Here is a 16,475-nt window from a genome sequence, read left to right on the forward strand (position 1 = left end):
ATTATACAAGTCATCCGAAGGAAAAAGGAAACACTGAAACAAGAGGCGAATGAAACCCCAGTTCCAAACCAAAACTACAACAATATCAGCTAACAAAATGGATAGTGCTATTACACTGTACCCAACAAATACTGAGCAAGGGTATCATTATAATAAGACATAAAAGTGTTTTCTTCTCTAAAACATATGAGACCACCTAAAGTTTAAACCAGGAGAAGGTGTCATTTCTACTCTACCTGATGATGGAGCCGGAGGTGCAAAGAATTAAAATCCATTTTTCAGTTTTTTGGTCTGTAATGTAATATATATATATATATATATATATATATATATATATATATATATATAAAATCAAATAGCAAAGCGCTTTTTAGAAAAAAGATCAACAATCAACAGATAAATGGTAATATTCTGTCCATGGGTCAAACCCACAAAACTACAGAAGTTCACAAAACAAAAAGAGTGGTTTAAAATAAAAAGAGTCCGTCTGTTCTGGTGAATGCCCCGTGATTGCAATGATGCTCAGGGATCAGCAACAAAGAAACTGCAGTTTACAAATCCAAATATAGTCTATTTTTGGTTTCAAGTAAGAGCAAAAAATAATATTCATAATCAATCAATTTAAGTCTGGAGCAAGCAAACATACCATACCATACCATACCATACCGATATCTTATTTACATTATAATTGTATTTACATCAGGGGATACTGAGGGAAAGTATTTAAATTTAAAGTCCATGTTTAACTTGTTATTTGAAAAATGTAACAGGGAATACGATGCACAATGCAAGGTTCTTTCTTTAAAAAGTGCAATTCCTTTTTCTTAAAGTAAAAAAATATATCTCCTTACTTCTGTATATATGTAGAAATGTTGTTCATATAAACAGCAACTGTTGATTTAAGAGCCCTAAAGCCAGTGACGAAAAATGAATGTGTGTTATTGATAGGCAGCAAATTATCGCTAAAATATAAATTATTTTATAATACTCCATAGAAAATCAGAAGTACCGCATTTTAGCATAAACAGAAACTACTGAGAGTATTTTTTTCTTCCTCTCTTTTAGGAGTGTTTATAGATTTAACTAGACTAATGTGGGCAAGTTTCATCTAACTTATTGTTTATTTAGCCAAAAACATTACTGGATAACAGCAACAACAAAAAAACAAAACAACGAAAAACGTAATACTTCCATAAAATATCTAAGAATAAAACAGTGGTGGACCTGAAGGCAGCCCACAGAACCTCCAATACTTCAGGCTTATAAAATACAAAAGGTAGATAAGCTGGTTTACATGCGTACATGTTTATATATGAATGTTTTTCTTTTTTTCCCCCCTTTTTTTTTGTTGCTTGTGGAATAACAGTGCTGCGTAAGCAGGAATTTCTTAAAAAGCAAGCGGATATTAAAAGTAAATAGTGGTAAACTCGTGTCTCTTGTTTCCAGTGGTCTGCAATGACACCTTTGTGTGTACCAGTATATTGTGGCAACAAGAGTTTCATCAACTGCTCACCAGGCGCAACGTGTTTCTTCCCTTCATATTCAAGTAGTGTTATGTAGCTATATTTGCACATCTTAGAATAGCTTATACTGAAATGAAATCCTTGCACGGCGTCGGGTGTCTGACCGCAGGCTCTGACGTCACCGGAAAGATGTGGTTTTCCATCGCTGAAGAAAGTCTCTCGCAGTTTCACGCTCTATTACATGCTCGGACATCGTGCTGCTTTCCAGTTCATTTGATAAAATTCATAATGTCATAATAATAATGACGTATACTGTATCATAATGTATATGACTAATTTTTTCCCCCATACCAAAAACACTCTTCGTTTCTTTTCCCCCTTAAACATGCTCCTTTTACTGAATCTTTCTGTCTCGTTTTAAATGTGCAACTTTAGGATCCGTTGGTGGGTTGTGCGGTCTGTCTGTGCGCCTCTGTGCTCGTGTCCTTGCATTCTCCAGGAAGGATGCCGCCGGCCTGCAGGGCCAGCTGGGTTTGCAGGTCTTTGACGACGCTTTCCAGGCTCTGTCGAGCTTCTCTCTCCTGCTGCAGCTCCCGTCTCAGCTGCTCACGATCGGCTTCTGCCTGTTGCAGCTGCACATGAAGCTCTTCAATCTGCGCAACACAGGAAGCAGCAAGATTAAATGAACGGCAGCCAAGGAATGGGATCAATAACCACAACCGAGTGCACAATATTTTCTAGTGCTCTCGCTGGCTTTGGTCATCTTGGGGGCATCTCACCTGAGTAGAGTATTTGACCCGGAGGCGTTCGGCTTCGCAGCCTTTATCGCAAACTCGCTGCTGTCTCTCTCTCTCCAGCTCTCTCTTCAGCCGCCCACAAGACTCCTCCGCATCCCTCATCTTCCTCTCCCAGTCCACGCGAAGGCGTTCGATCTCCTTTCGCAGGTTGCGCTTGGCCTCGATGGCCTCGCGAAGACGCCCCTTCTTAGCCACTCTCACAAACTCCAGCTCCTGCAAAAACATTCGAATCATCAGAGTTGTGAAAATGAAATCCAGTGAAGCTTTAATATTATTTAGTTTTGGTGAGATTGGTCTCACGGGTTACCTGCTGAAGGCTGCGTTTAGCTTGAAGAGCAGCTGCCAGCTTCTCCTCCTGCTTCACTCTCATCCTGACAATCTCCTGCAGGAGTTTTTCCCGCGCCTCCTTGGTGTCAAGACCAGCATACAGCATCTGTCTCATGGTGTCCATCTCTGGGCAAACAGTCCCTGGCAGCCAGGAAGGCCTCTCCTGAGCCCGAGCCATGCTCTGAGGAGTCAGAGTCTGAGACACACTGGTGCAGGCAGACGGAGGTGAAGCCAGGGAGGAAGACTGCACTGGACCTGAGGACAGAGAGAGGTTTTTTATTATTAAGATTGTGATGAAACCCCAACAATATTAGTGTTGTGATTCTCAAAGACTCAACATAAAATTGAGATGCTGCAAATAACCACTAACAGAGAAGACAAGCGTTACAAAAAGCAGAAGATCATTGATGTTCACTTGTTCTTCTTGCTTTGCATCTTTAATTATTTGCTACAAATATTTGCATTTTTTGCTACATAAATAGAAAGCCATTATTCCTCTTGTACTTTCCCCCCTTGACACCAGGTGGCGCAGCTGCACAGGAATCACCATGAACAAGCCTGCTCCTTTACTGTGCAATAAAAGTTGGAATCGAAGAGTCTGTGCCCTATATACGCTTTTTCTAAAGCTCAACTACAGTTTATTTTTGTGATTACACTTCAAAAAAACCAGAAAAGATGGTGGGTGGTACTCACCATCATCACAGTCATCCACATCAATCTCTCCATCTGTGTCCATGTCTTCGGCTCGGTTGGTGTTGCTGGAGTGGGCCGGCTTTGTTGTAGGCTGTGCGTCACCATTATGCAGCTCCTGCACGGAAATGGCAGCTGTCCCCCTGTCAGGAGTGTTGCTGTCCTTGGGATGGACCGCAGGGGCCAGGTGGGCAAATGCCAAATTGTGTGTCTCCTGATTCCTCGAGCACGACCTGTGAGGATAATAAACACAGCCAGACTTAAAGCATTTAAATGCTAAAAAAAAGGGGCTTGATTAAAGAGGAACTGTAAACAGTTTTAAGCTGTACTTAAAACCAAAACTGTGACATCTTTTGTTTGGAAGGCTCACCTCTCCACCTCATTCTTGGCCGGTTTCTCTTTTTCTGCTGGCTTAGGAGACCAGGGGCGGAAAGCAGAGGGCCTCTGTTTTAGTTGGACCTGTTTCAGATCCTGAAGCAACACAACAACACAACAAGCTTGGATAAACTCAGAAAACTGCTGCTAGAACATTCATTCAAAGGCCCCTCTTTATTCAAAGAAGCCAGATGAAGAGAGGCCATGCTTTAAAGTCCTTAGATCTTTAATCTTTTAAATTACACATAAGTTACGCAGACATATAGTGTACAAACCTTGTGTGCAGACTTTGACAGTGACTGGAGCCAATCGGGTTTCCTGTCTTTGTCAGCTGACTGCAATTTGTCGAATTTGGACCTCTTGGCTCGGATGGGGCTGGGAGACTGACAAGGGAGAAAAGGGGAGTAAACGATTAATCATCACGATCCAGGCAGAGATACGGCACATCATAGACAGCTGAGAAAAACCACACAATTTCTAAAAATGCTACAGTGTGACTGTAAATGGCATTATTCATGAGCAACTCGTCAATTTGTCAGCACATGTAGAGATGTTTTACAGTAAAAGAGCAGAAGGTCACAGAATGAGAAAATATTGCAGAGAAGTCTCAGAGAGGCGAGGAGGATAGACGATGCATCTGTGCAAGCGTTCAGCAACAGAGCCTGGCATGTCTGCATGTTTGTGTGTGTGCGTGTGTGTGTGTGAGAGCAGGGCTTTGAGCTTAGCAGACACTCAAGCTGGTCTGGCTGGCAGCCAGTAAGGCTACATTGCTCCCTGCCAGGCAGGAGAGGCGCCGTCAGGTGGAGAAGATCGACTCCTCGAACCACAGAAATATTGCAATCCAGAGACAGAGGCAGACAGAGAGGAAGACAAATTAAAGTAATTGCACTCAGATCTGACAGGCGATCGAGTAGAAGTGTTCTAAAACGGCTGCACTTTAACACAGAGCTGCCGAGTCATGTGCTGTTTGAGGGCGAGCTGAAAACCTGAGGAGGGAAGAAGCATCTGTCTTGTTAAGTGCCACAAAACACTGAATCTCACAAGCTTTTTCCCCCCTTTATCTATGTCGTATGCGTGTGTGTGGCAAGTTGCAGATCCATGTGCTGTGATAGCGAACATCCTCAACCAGGTCTGCACTTGTCAGACAGAGGATATGTTTACCTAGGCAGGCACAGAGGCCAGCACAGACCTGCCGGGTCGTTCTCTTACTCACTACTATGACATCCTGCCTCCAGGAATGGCAAACACTCCCATCTCCTTGTCTGCGCGTGCGATTCGAGACAAACGATTACTCTGTTTACCTTCAAAATCCTCAATGAGAAAACACTCCCTTTGGTGTAGTTGTGCAACCTTTAATCGCCAATTGCTGTGATCACCTGGAGATGGATATTAACAATAAACTTCATTTAGTAGGAAGCCCAGCCGGTAATGAATCACGTCTCACAGATTTGCAGCACGAAGCCAGACTCTGCGTGAGCGAGCGTGTGTGCGCTCACACTGCTATGAGTGGGTGTTGGGACATGTGGGGAAGTGGGTGGCTGCGGGTGTAGACACGCATATGTGCATGTGGGAGGGTATGGAGTGAGTGTGTGTGATAAAGTGCGGTTAGGGGTGGAGGTGTTAAGTCAGGTCTGGCACTGCATACCTGAACTATAGATACCACGTTTGAATTGGGTTAATTTACAGTTTCACCTATTAGGAAACTGCTTACCGTCACAAGTGAGTAGTTTTCAATTGTTCTAGTAAATCATTCAGGTTGTTTAAGCCTTTGATGGAAATTATGGCTGGAATCTTTGACTCTTTGACATTTTCTAGACCTTCCCGGTTTGATTTGAGCCTACATTTGTAAGCTTTATGAAGTGTACATGACATGTTTGTCTGGACACTCCCCTCCAGTCTGCCTGCCTTACAAATGTCTCTACCCGTCTAACCAGTCACCACGGTACACACACACACACACACACACACCCATTTACAAGCCCGCTGGTTGGATTTGCTACTGTAAGGTAGTTCTTTTAACCTAGATTAACCTCCTGACTGTGTTTAGCAGTGGTGACTCGACCCCTCACCTGCCTGACTCAAGGCTGGTGGTGTTCTAAGAACTGCTGCCCTGGTGTAATAAGACTCTGTAATTACTGCCGTGACTGTTGTTTTCCTGACAAAGGATGTCTGCCTGTCTGGTACTATTTCTACCCTGAGGTTTGCAGCTCCAGGAAGGCTACGAGCACTAGACATAATAGAGCCAGAAAACAGACACTCCCAGACACCACAAGGGACCTACTGGCTAAATATGACACTGACCTCACAGGAGAGCAGCCACACGGGCTTTACTCATCACCACATCATAGACATAGCATGGTCATGGAGTCAAAACACCCCCCCCCCCCCCCCCCCCCTTATACATCCTATTGCCTCGCAGGCCCAGATAGGACATCCATCCCCATTTCTCTCACACTGGAAGGAGAGGGAGACTTCCTCTGAGGAGTTTGCTTTGGCTGCGTCCCCTGTGGGAACTGAGAATTGAGTGGGAGGGGGGAGGTGAGCCAGAAGAGGGGGGACCACAGAGGAAGCACTGAGCTGAAGGAATGTATACTTGAAGGCCAAGTACAGCCTCCCCTTTCAGACTCCATTCAAGCATTGCCCTTTTCAACTCACTATTGTATGATATTTCTTTGAGGCGCTGTAATGAGGGAGCGGTTCAAAGCAAACCTGTAGGCTAAACAGGGTCTAATAGCAGAAGGGCAAGAGCAGGCATGTTTTATTTTTTAATTAGTGCTACATAATGGCGTGGCAATACAAGGATAAGCTCCAGGTTTTTTTCCACCCCACAATCTTATCCCGGTGTGGCAAACACACACAACACAAGCATATCGATATCTGTTCAAAGAGCGCAGCGCTCGACCTGCGTGAATCACGATTTCTCGTCATCACGCCAACTGGAGCGTGATTTTGACTGAGCCGTTTTTTTCACTTGAACATGGATGTAATCAACAATATTTGTTCAGTGACTGGTGATATGGGACCGGCGTTCAGCACGAGGGGGAAAAGCCTAATCTTAACATGGTTAACTTGGTCAGTCGACGTCAGCAAGCATCATACTGCAGATGATGGAGATTAAAGTTTAATCCCTTAGTTTCTCCATACCAGCGTCCACAGAGCCCCTGTGAAGGGCTATTTTCTCGACGCACGCTTCATCTGCCATTAGTGAGAGACGCCAGAGGAGGAAGTGAGAATGGAGGGGGATGTGAGAGGATCAATGAAAGCATGAATGGATGCGTAGCAGGCAGGAAAGTGGGTGGATGAAGAGGGAAGAGGTAGCTGATTGGAGTGTGTGTAAAAATGTATGACCCTAACTCTTGAAGTTTGAAACTATTTCTGGTTGTTGCCATTATTCTATCCATCCATCCATTCGCTTCCGCTTATCCTTTTCAGGGTCGCGGGGGGCGCTGGAGCCTATCCCAGCTGTCATAGGGCAAGAGGCGGGGTACACCCTGGACAGGTCGCCAGTCTGTCGCAGGGCGTACACACAGAGACAGACAACCATTCGCTCTCACATTCACTCCCGCATTCACACCTATGGGCAATTTGAATTAATCAATGAACCTATCCCCATTATTCTAACTTTCTCATTTCTAACGTTAGCAAAAACGCAGACACAACCAATCAGGCAGGTTGAACAGGCACAGGGTTTTAGCGAGATCATGTAAGCCGGAGATGTGGAGGTTAAACCGAAATTATAATATGCAAGTGGCAAGGGTCCAAGTGCAAGTGCTCATGCCATTTTTAAAACCTGTTTCTGTGCATGTTTCTCTGTCTATAAAAAAAGATTAGGTGAGAACAGAGTTATTATTGTTATCTATAGCTTTAGGAATGATGCACGACGAGAAGATTATCACCTCTTTCTCTTATTTATCTGTCAGTGAAATATGTTAGCGTTAGAGCCAGTTTCTAGGTAGCTTAGCTTAGCTTAGCATAAAGACTGTGAAGATTATAAAACTGCTAGCCTGGCTCTATACAACAAAATTACGATAAACAATTTATATATCTATATCATGTGATTAAGTGAGTGTTTGGGTGCTGGTAAGCAGAGTGGCTAGATAAAAAAAGAATAAAAATGGCATGAATAATCTAATCTCTGAGCAACAAAACAAAACGCTAAGAGCTAATAAGCCTGTTGGATCTGCTGAAAGGGTAAAACTGAAACCCCTAGCATCTGTTGTGCTACTAAAAAAACACTGCAATGAAATTATCAAGAAACAAAACATGAGGCAACACTCATATGGTAAGACCAAAATAGCTGAACTTCCTGCAGGGCCCCAGTCATACAACACCAACGTATGCTGCATGATAGCATGGCATTAAGAAAAGTGCACAGCAACAAGACACAACAGTTTCAGATTACGGCCTCCTTTCCCCTCCTAAACCCCTGAATGTAATCCCCAGATCGACATGTGCTTACTGGGGCGCTGTCTCACTCAAGGGCACACCAACTGGCATGGCTCACATGGGTAATAGCCTTAGTTGGAAGTGAAGGAATACTAGTTTTGGTAATCTGATCCCTATGGTTTGGTGTGGACGGTCACAGGGATGCCTTAAACGCTCTATTCGGCTCTCACTGCATAAATTGTACGACAGTCCCTTGATTTATATAAAGCCCTGTGGTCACTGTAACAGCTGGGGAAGTATTATTGGTGTCTGCCCAGAATATCCCTGAAACTTCATCCCATATTCCACACAGATACCGGGGTAGCTCTCATTTCCCCTCTCTAAAGCTTAGCTTAATTTATCAATTTACTGTGTCTCTGCTTGAGAATATTTTGTTTACGTGGCTGAACTGAGCCATGGCAGCGTAGCCACACAGAGACAGCCGCAGGGCCAGGCATAAGGACGGCATTACAGCGGAGCTTATTGGATTGTCCTAATTGTCTTTGGGATTGAGACTTGATGAGGTCTGAGGAAGATGCAGGACAAGCTGGTGTTCCTAAAGGTGGAAAATCTCATCAGATGCACACAGCCTGACACATATAGCTTAATGGCAGAGGAGCAAAACAGTGCAATAATATCATTCACTTATTAATCCTGACAACGTAACAATATTTTAAGACCCAGTCTTTAAGTTTTACTTTGCTGAAAATAGAACAGGATGTTGTACTGATTACAGTTCGGTGGCAAAATGCTTGACTTTGAAGTTGCAATAAGTGCAAATTTGATTTTATGTGCCCACAAGAGAAAAAAAAAAGTGAAAACAATTTTGCATATAAGCAATGCTACAATGGGCAAATCCAGACCTGCTGTTTAATGACATTGTTGCTTGTATCCTTACATGCAAATGTCATCTTTTCGTGTTTTGACAGTGCAAATACACGTCTATTGCTTTGACATTTCTGCACGTACTTCACAATGCCATGGCTGTAGAATAATAACACTTTAATAATATTTTCAGCATTTCGTGGTTCCCTATGGGGTCATTTGAATAGCCAAGCAGTTAGGGTCCCTGTCATTATCTTTCTAGTCTTTTGCAGTCACTGTCCACTGCTGTCAAATAAAGGGTTAAAATGCAGAAAAGAGCTGGTTACTGCAGTTCTGTCAGGAGGTGGTTCTGTCAACCACAGGGTGGAAAATCTCAAGCCTCAATTGCACAACCAAAAGCAGTAAAAGGATGGCGCTTTTGCTTCCTTTGATAGGTATTGTGTCCTACTCATGGAGGGGGTTGATAGAAAAAGTCCTACATCACTTTTAAGAGTTTTAAGAGTTTGGCATGGACAGAGATTTTTATAGTAAAGATTGCACTTGTATTCTGTTGGGTTTAATTCGCCTCTTTCAATGCCATCATACATCACATGCAAATGCGGATGAAAAAATATTAGGGCACAATAAACTCTCTAATCTTTTGATGACAAGTTTCATTTTTACGATCCTCATCATGAAAAAACTTGTTCCTGAATAAACCGAACTGCTTGTGTGCGCATGAAAAGATCATCTCGGCGGTGAGAGCAAACACAAAGAAAGATTACTGTACTACTGAATGTGAATTCCTAGTCAGGTCCAAACATGGCAACCATAACAACGGGGACATGCCCGCCGGCCTTTCTTACAGCGGTGTTGACAGCGGTGCCCAAATCACTCTCTCCCTCAGAGGATGACCTCACACTAGGAAGCACTCATAAGTTATTTCAACAGATATGGAAACCCGACACTAAAAGACGTGAAGCAGATAGTGCTGCAGATTATATTTTATTAGGTTGAGCATGTTCGGTATGGTTGTGAGTCAAAGTTATCTTAGGAAATGAAACGTGCTCTGTGACTGGTGTATTTCTAGACACACATAGTGCCAAATTCAGCAGATAGTTGTCTGAGCCCCCCTGCTGTACTCTTGGAATAAGAGAGTTAGAAATCAGACCAGATCTGAAGCAAGACGCGAGGCAGTATCTACTAACCGGTGCGGGCAAAGAAACACTCGCTCTGTGCCACGATCTCACTGGGACATACCACACGAATGCACAGACACAAAGCCTTTATGTTTCTATAACATTTAGCACACTTATAATAATGTAAGAGCAGGCCGGACCAGAAGGCCTGAGGGGATGAAGGTTAACGAGAAAGACAGAGGGAGGGAGAAGGAGCTATGACTCACTCTATGTAAACGGAAAATAATTTGATAACCAGAATGCGTCAAATCAACATCAAATATATTCACACAACTTTTGAGAGCATCACACATAGAAATAAAAAGGGGTCTATGGGCAATACTCACTACATATGGGTGGACTTGAATGGTACTTAAAGAAAATACTTTGTCATTTAAAAAAAAAAAAGAGCTGCAACCAGGCAGTTTTATAAGCATCACCCCAGATTTCGATTGTCTAAGTGCTCTGGAATTGAAGGGAAAGCTGTGAGAAAGCTTTTGTCCGGCCAACCAAAATGGTTACCAGACAGCCATGTGCTCCAAAGTACTTCCAACACCTAAAAGGAGAAATTCTAGCCCTTTCTCTGTTATTCTAACGCCACAAACGGATCAATATATTTCCTAATTACTTCATTTAATGCACCAGCGTTGCAGAGAAAATCACTGCGTTAGCGTGGCTGTATCCCGAGTTTCAGACGCGTGTGCGTGCCTTCACAGAACTTGATCTGTGTTGTACGGCAGTGCCAGCAACGACATTGCCATGCAAGCTTAATCCCTTGGCATTACACTGACCCTCATCTGATTCTCCGGCGGTGGTGCACTTGTGTGTTTTTAAGTGATCTATAACCTCGATTTTACGTCACAGTTTGAAGCACAAATACGATTCATTTAAGATGATTAGTGATATTCTTAAAGTTAAAAGACCTGCAAATATCACCCACATTTACACCTCTTACTTACAGACAACACGCTCAATCTGGCGTTAGCTGAGCAGCCCTGATGTTGAACATCAGCGACAGCAGATTTGTTGTCTTAAAAGAACAAGGAGGTGATTTCTAAACCCAAAAGCTGGAATTGTTGGAAATAATTTGAAATATGTAATAAAAAAACCTGCAATAATTTCCATTCTATAAATGTAAAAAAAAAATAAAAAAATCTAGAATTAAAAAACATGGTGCTCAAGACAATGGTGCTGACATTAATTTTGTGATAGAGCAGCTAAAAAAATATATCTGTAGGTGTATCAGTAGGCTTCATTTATGGAGGCTTTCCAGCAATTTAAAAATTGCTCGGAGCAGCAGAGGTCAGAATACCATATCTTTTACTCCATAAAAGAGGTACATCGCATGCAGTTCAGCTGCATATTATGGACTCTCTGTTAGGCCGTGAGCATCTTTCAGTCATCAGGGTCTCAATGTGCTCATTTTCTTGTCAAAAACAAGAAAGGCAAAATGGTTTATGCTGGCTGGAAAGTACCTACCATGCTGGATAAACTGACCCTTATATGCTTACAGTTGTTAAATTAAGTCTTTATGAAAATACTTTCAGACTGAATGAAGAAAATAGTTATTTACACTATGTGGGAATAAAAAAAAAAGGGGGGTGGGGGTAGGAGTCAGTGGAAAATCTGTTGATTTGTGACTGTTGAGCGATGAAAGACACGGGTGAAAATCTCTGATAAAAACGGACTCTGTTACTTCCAAAACACGATGTGTTAACAAACATCATCTAATCAGAGGACTGATGTCTTCCAACTGTAAATGCCGATAAGCACATCCCAGCCTGTACCCAGGGATGTGTGCACAGCTCTCTCAATGTTAGCGAAGCTCTACAGTAAAGGCTGTGAGTCCAGTGTCTGACTGGCTGAGTTTTAATCCTGCAGATTAATACTAATGCCACAGCAAAGAAGGCAGATTGACGATTAACATGTCACCGGATAACCTCTCGGTAACCCAAACACAAACAGCTCCAAATACACAGACCATTATATCACTCCCAGTACCTGGTACTAGAAGACTCCACTGCACCTCCCTCACAGGGCAGAGACTGTGAGGTTTGCACAGGAGGCGGCCTGGGAGCCCGGCATCGTTGAGGAAGAGCCAGGCCTCCAAATTGAAGGACCGCTGCTTACATATGGATGTAAATTGAAAAAATGAAAATTACGTCCGAATTTTACATACACAAGAGTCAAATGGGATTTATAGTCACCATTTCTACATTTTATTAAACTACAACAGGGCTGTAAATATCAATTATGAAAAAAAGCATACATAGTAAATCTTGAAGTCCTCATACAGGTATTAAATTCAATGGGTTGCCAGGTTTGCAGCGGTTCATTCTTGTCAGTATATTTTATTCTCTTCCAGTCCGATTTTGAAAGGAGATAACATCTGTAAAGATCTGGGTTGGTGCCATGTGCTTGTACTTTCATCCAGATTAGTCTCATGTTTTGCAACATCCAATTTCAAATCCAAGCACGTGGTTTCCATACCGATTCAGGCTGCTTCGCCTCACTTGCTATTTATTATGCGAGATATTTCAATTATTTATTCTTCGGTTTATTCTGTTTCAGCATCCAGCGAGCATGCTCTCCTCTGCTATTCTGGCCTAAAGGCACACATCGTTTCTCTTACTACCATCAGTACCCTTTCCAACTACAGCCATACCCGTTAATCAATCGGCTATTCTCATTATACTTTGGTATCTTCCCACCGTTTTCATTACTGACTTGGGTTGCCAGTTATTTATTTCACAAAATAATATCACAACTTCCTTGGATGTTCTCTTGCAGTTCTTCATAAACCAACATTGGATCGCCATCCTTACATTCTATAATGCAATTTTTAGCCAGAATTGTACATTTCCATTGTTCCCAGCAGTCATGATATTATTAATATACTTAATGAAATCCAATCAACTGTATTGCACTTTGTTCCCATTGACCGTCTTATCTAGTCAACAAAACATAACACCTTTCCTCACTGAAATGCCCAACTGCTCAGGAAACTTACCTTAGCTTAAGAAGATATTTAATTAATCATTAAGAGTTCAATTTAATCTTTAAGAAGACTTTTGAGGGTCTCCCGAGTTTGGTGGCTATCACAGATCTGACTCAAAGCCTGGGTTATAATTGCAGCGGTCATACATTCATCTTCATTCAGACTGTTCACCAGGCTCTTCGCTGTGGAAATCACTGAATATCTGAGAAAGACTAACTTACGGCACAGTTACCCGCAGCCAATTTAAAGTACAAGCTGATGATAAAAACCCAGTGTAACCAATGAGTCACTGAGGGGATGGTCATTTTTCAAAATTTTAAAGCAGCTCACTGACCAGCTGAGGAGCGGCTTGCGGTGCCGTGCCTTCACGGTAATACGAGCCACATGACCACATGCCCCCCTGATCAGGCAGCGGAGAGGAGGGCAGGTGGCAGGTTTATTTGGAAAGATGAAAATGGGATGAATACCAGAGGTTAAGAGGTGTGAGGGGATGGAAGGGGGGTGGGGCGGGGGGGCAGAAGGGGATTTGGGGGAGGAGGCCATAAAAGTTGTGAGAGGGCGAGGTGAAGTTAGGGTCACTGCTCACCCAGGGTCCCATGAGATGTAATTTCACCAACACAGTATACATCCTGAGAAAATGCTCAGGAGCTAATTGGTTGAAGCAAAGTAATAAATCCTGCTGAAATTTATAGATACCATTCTAGGTCATTTAGCTGAAATGCAGCCTTCCTGGTCACCAGCTTAGAGGAGCTAATCTTTGTTCCACCAATGGCGTTTCTATTTAAACAGTGAAACACTATTAAAAAGACACCTGATGGGAATTTTAAAGGCATTCTTTTTAATTATCTTTGAACTTGAAATTTAGCCTCCAAGCCTGTAACATTGTATCATTTGTGACTGCAGCGCTGCATAGTAGGCATTTTCCCAGATGCAAAAGAAACGCAACCAGAAAGCTGCACGATTTGAAATGTGCTAATGGGCCCATTTAAATAGACGGGAAATGGTGAGGGAAAAAAATAATAATAAAAGAACTCACATTAACGAGCAATAAGGAGCACTGACGTAACTGAAGAGAACGACTCCAGATGGGGGGAAAAAAAAAAACGCCCAAAACAAGAAAGCCGCTAAGTTTTCTACTTGTTCAACTAATTAACTGTCAACCTATTTTCAAAACAACATTACGAGTTACGGCGTCTGAAAATGTTCTCCTCTCGCTGGCAGACTAACAATCTGGCTCAAATGTACGACGACCTCACAGTGAGTGTGTGTATACAGTAATATTTGACAGAGATCAAATAGCATTTCACTTGTTTCCACTTGTTAGAGGAATTGTCTGTAAGGGAAATAGGGGATAAAACACCCACAACATCCGTTCCTAAGATCACACATTCCATCCTTAAACACTGGTTTTGTGTCCCTCCTCCATTCATAGGAAAACATATCTGCTTACAGAAATAATTAGGTGAGAGGGCTCGAGCCGAGCCGCTTCCATAAAATGAATATGAGCGCTCTAAAATGGAGGACTGAAGGGGCTGGGTGGTGGACCGCAGCACCTCATGAATTCTGCGATTTGCCGTCTGTTTCTTCACTCTAAAAAATTCTTGGAAATGTCTTTTCCTGGATGATTTTATTGCACAAGAGCCTGTGTTTTTCTCCATGGCAACCACATAACAGTAGAGCCCATAAGCTCTGACTCAACAAACAGAACTCCACAAAATACCCATTTCAGCGCCAGGGTTTTCCCCCCTCGCCCAGCTTTCCTGCAAAACCCTGCCTGGGACAGCTTTAAAGCAGAGGCCAAATGATCGCACTGACCATGAATGAAGGCACATGCTGGGATTAATCAGGGCGAACATGTGACATAAGCTGCAGAAGATATGTGCGGGCAAATAGTCTCGCGGGCTCCCGACGAGCCTCAGGTGCTGCACGGGTTCAGCCTTTTTGTGGACTGGAGCCATGGCAAGTGGGAAAGGCAGCAGCTGGGTTAACCTGCAGGAGCTCTGCTATAAAGCAGCAGCAGGTTCGGAACAAATGCACCAAACAGAGCATTATGTAAAAGTCTGTCTCTCTCTCTCGCTTGGTGGGCTGAGTTGGAAGGACGCAGGCGCTCTGTGGCCCTAATGTAGCCGCTAAAGGGGAGGCAAGCTAGGGATTAGTGTTGCAGGCAGGCACAGGCCTCAGCGGAGGGCATGATGTATGTAAGTATGTAATCTGCATGGCCTTTCCTCAGACAGCAAATCTCTGAGTCGCGACGTACTGCAGCACTGAAAACAGTCCTGCGAAAACGGCGCTGTGAAAGCAGTCGGTCCTGTTCTCAAGCTTTATGCAACCACATCGTTTTCCAGCAAATTATGCCTCGTCTACTCTAAAGACAAAGTTACTCGAAGGAGACGCTGTCCTCCCACCATCTGTCCTTGAATCATACTCATCATTTAGCACGCCAGACGAGGATTTAGTCCCCCCGCTTTCTTATTGGTGAGCCGTCAACCTTCATGTCTTGACTGGTTAAGGCCATTCCTAAGAAAACAGGACATGTCTGCTAAACTGTAACTCAAGACAACCGTGAGCTAGGCCACAGTTTCAGCTGCTCTCAGGCAGCTGCGAGGCTACGCGCATGTGTGGTTTCTCTCAAGTCTTGCGAGTCTTTCAGAGGTTTCACCCTTGCAAAAACTCCAAATCAAACAAAATTATCCTTTATTTGTTGCATATAAGGTCATTGCAAAGGGGCATGTGAGGCTGCCAACTTTTCTGTTTGGTTCTCCCATACTCGCCGTTTACCTTGTAGTGAACACAGAGGAGTATGCCACAGGGAGGGGAGGCCCTACACAGGAACTCAATAATAACTTTCAGCAGTCTAGCCAGGAGGCTGGAAGCCCAGACTGCGGCTGTTCCCTCCTGTCCTCATACCTCCCTCCACATAGCCCCACGCTCCTCCCTTTACCCCCCTCCTCCTGCTGGCCTGTGTCTGCTCCACAGGACTGATGCATTCTGCAGACAGGCCAGCGCTCTTAAAGAGACACAGGCCACATTTTTATCCCCTGAATCACTGCAGTGGACGGAACCACTAAAGAAAGAGCAGAGTCCCTCATTTCCAGCCTCTCAATCAAGAGCCTGTGCTTTATTTCACTCCTTTTCCTAATGCTCGAGACGCTCGCGTGACGCAAAATGCGAGCTGATAAATAGGCCAAAGTATGCTGAGAGGCTCTCCGTGAATCTGTGGCTGGATTCTTTGACTGCGCCTGCCTTTGAAGGTGCCTTTGATGCTTTCTTTAAAGTTTGGCAAGTGCAATCAACGATGTTGGCATCGAGAATATTTAAGATCATTGTCATGATAATTCTTGGAGACACTTCAATAAATCATACTGAGGACTTTGGAATGACAGTAACACCACCGAGGGTGGAGCTTTATAAATTGCAG

The 16,475-nt window shown here is 43.4% G+C and overlaps 1 protein-coding gene across 1 annotated transcript in view; it reads right to left on the bottom strand.

Annotated features, from left to right (window-relative positions):
* Positions 1-1,102: 1,102 nt before the first annotated feature.
* skib (SKI proto-oncogene b) overlaps positions 1,103-16,475 on the bottom strand; it is a 29,442-nt gene continuing 14,069 nt past the window's right edge. Inside the window, exons 2-7 of the mRNA XM_026167606.2 lie at positions 3,928-4,035; positions 3,648-3,748; positions 3,281-3,510; positions 2,568-2,842; positions 2,243-2,473; positions 1,103-2,116 (exon numbers count right to left, since the gene is read on the bottom strand). Coding sequence (XP_026023391.2) covers positions 1,895-2,116; positions 2,243-2,473; positions 2,568-2,842; positions 3,281-3,510; positions 3,648-3,748; positions 3,928-4,035 — 1,167 coding nt within the window. The 3' untranslated portion in view covers positions 1,103-1,894. The remainder of the gene's footprint in view (positions 2,117-2,242; positions 2,474-2,567; positions 2,843-3,280; positions 3,511-3,647; positions 3,749-3,927; positions 4,036-16,475) is intronic.

Source organism: Astatotilapia calliptera, chromosome 5 (genome assembly GCF_964374335.1).
Source record: "Astatotilapia calliptera chromosome 5, fAstCal68.1, whole genome shotgun sequence".
In the NCBI taxonomy this organism is placed as follows: domain Eukaryota; kingdom Metazoa; phylum Chordata; class Actinopteri; order Cichliformes; family Cichlidae; genus Astatotilapia; species Astatotilapia calliptera.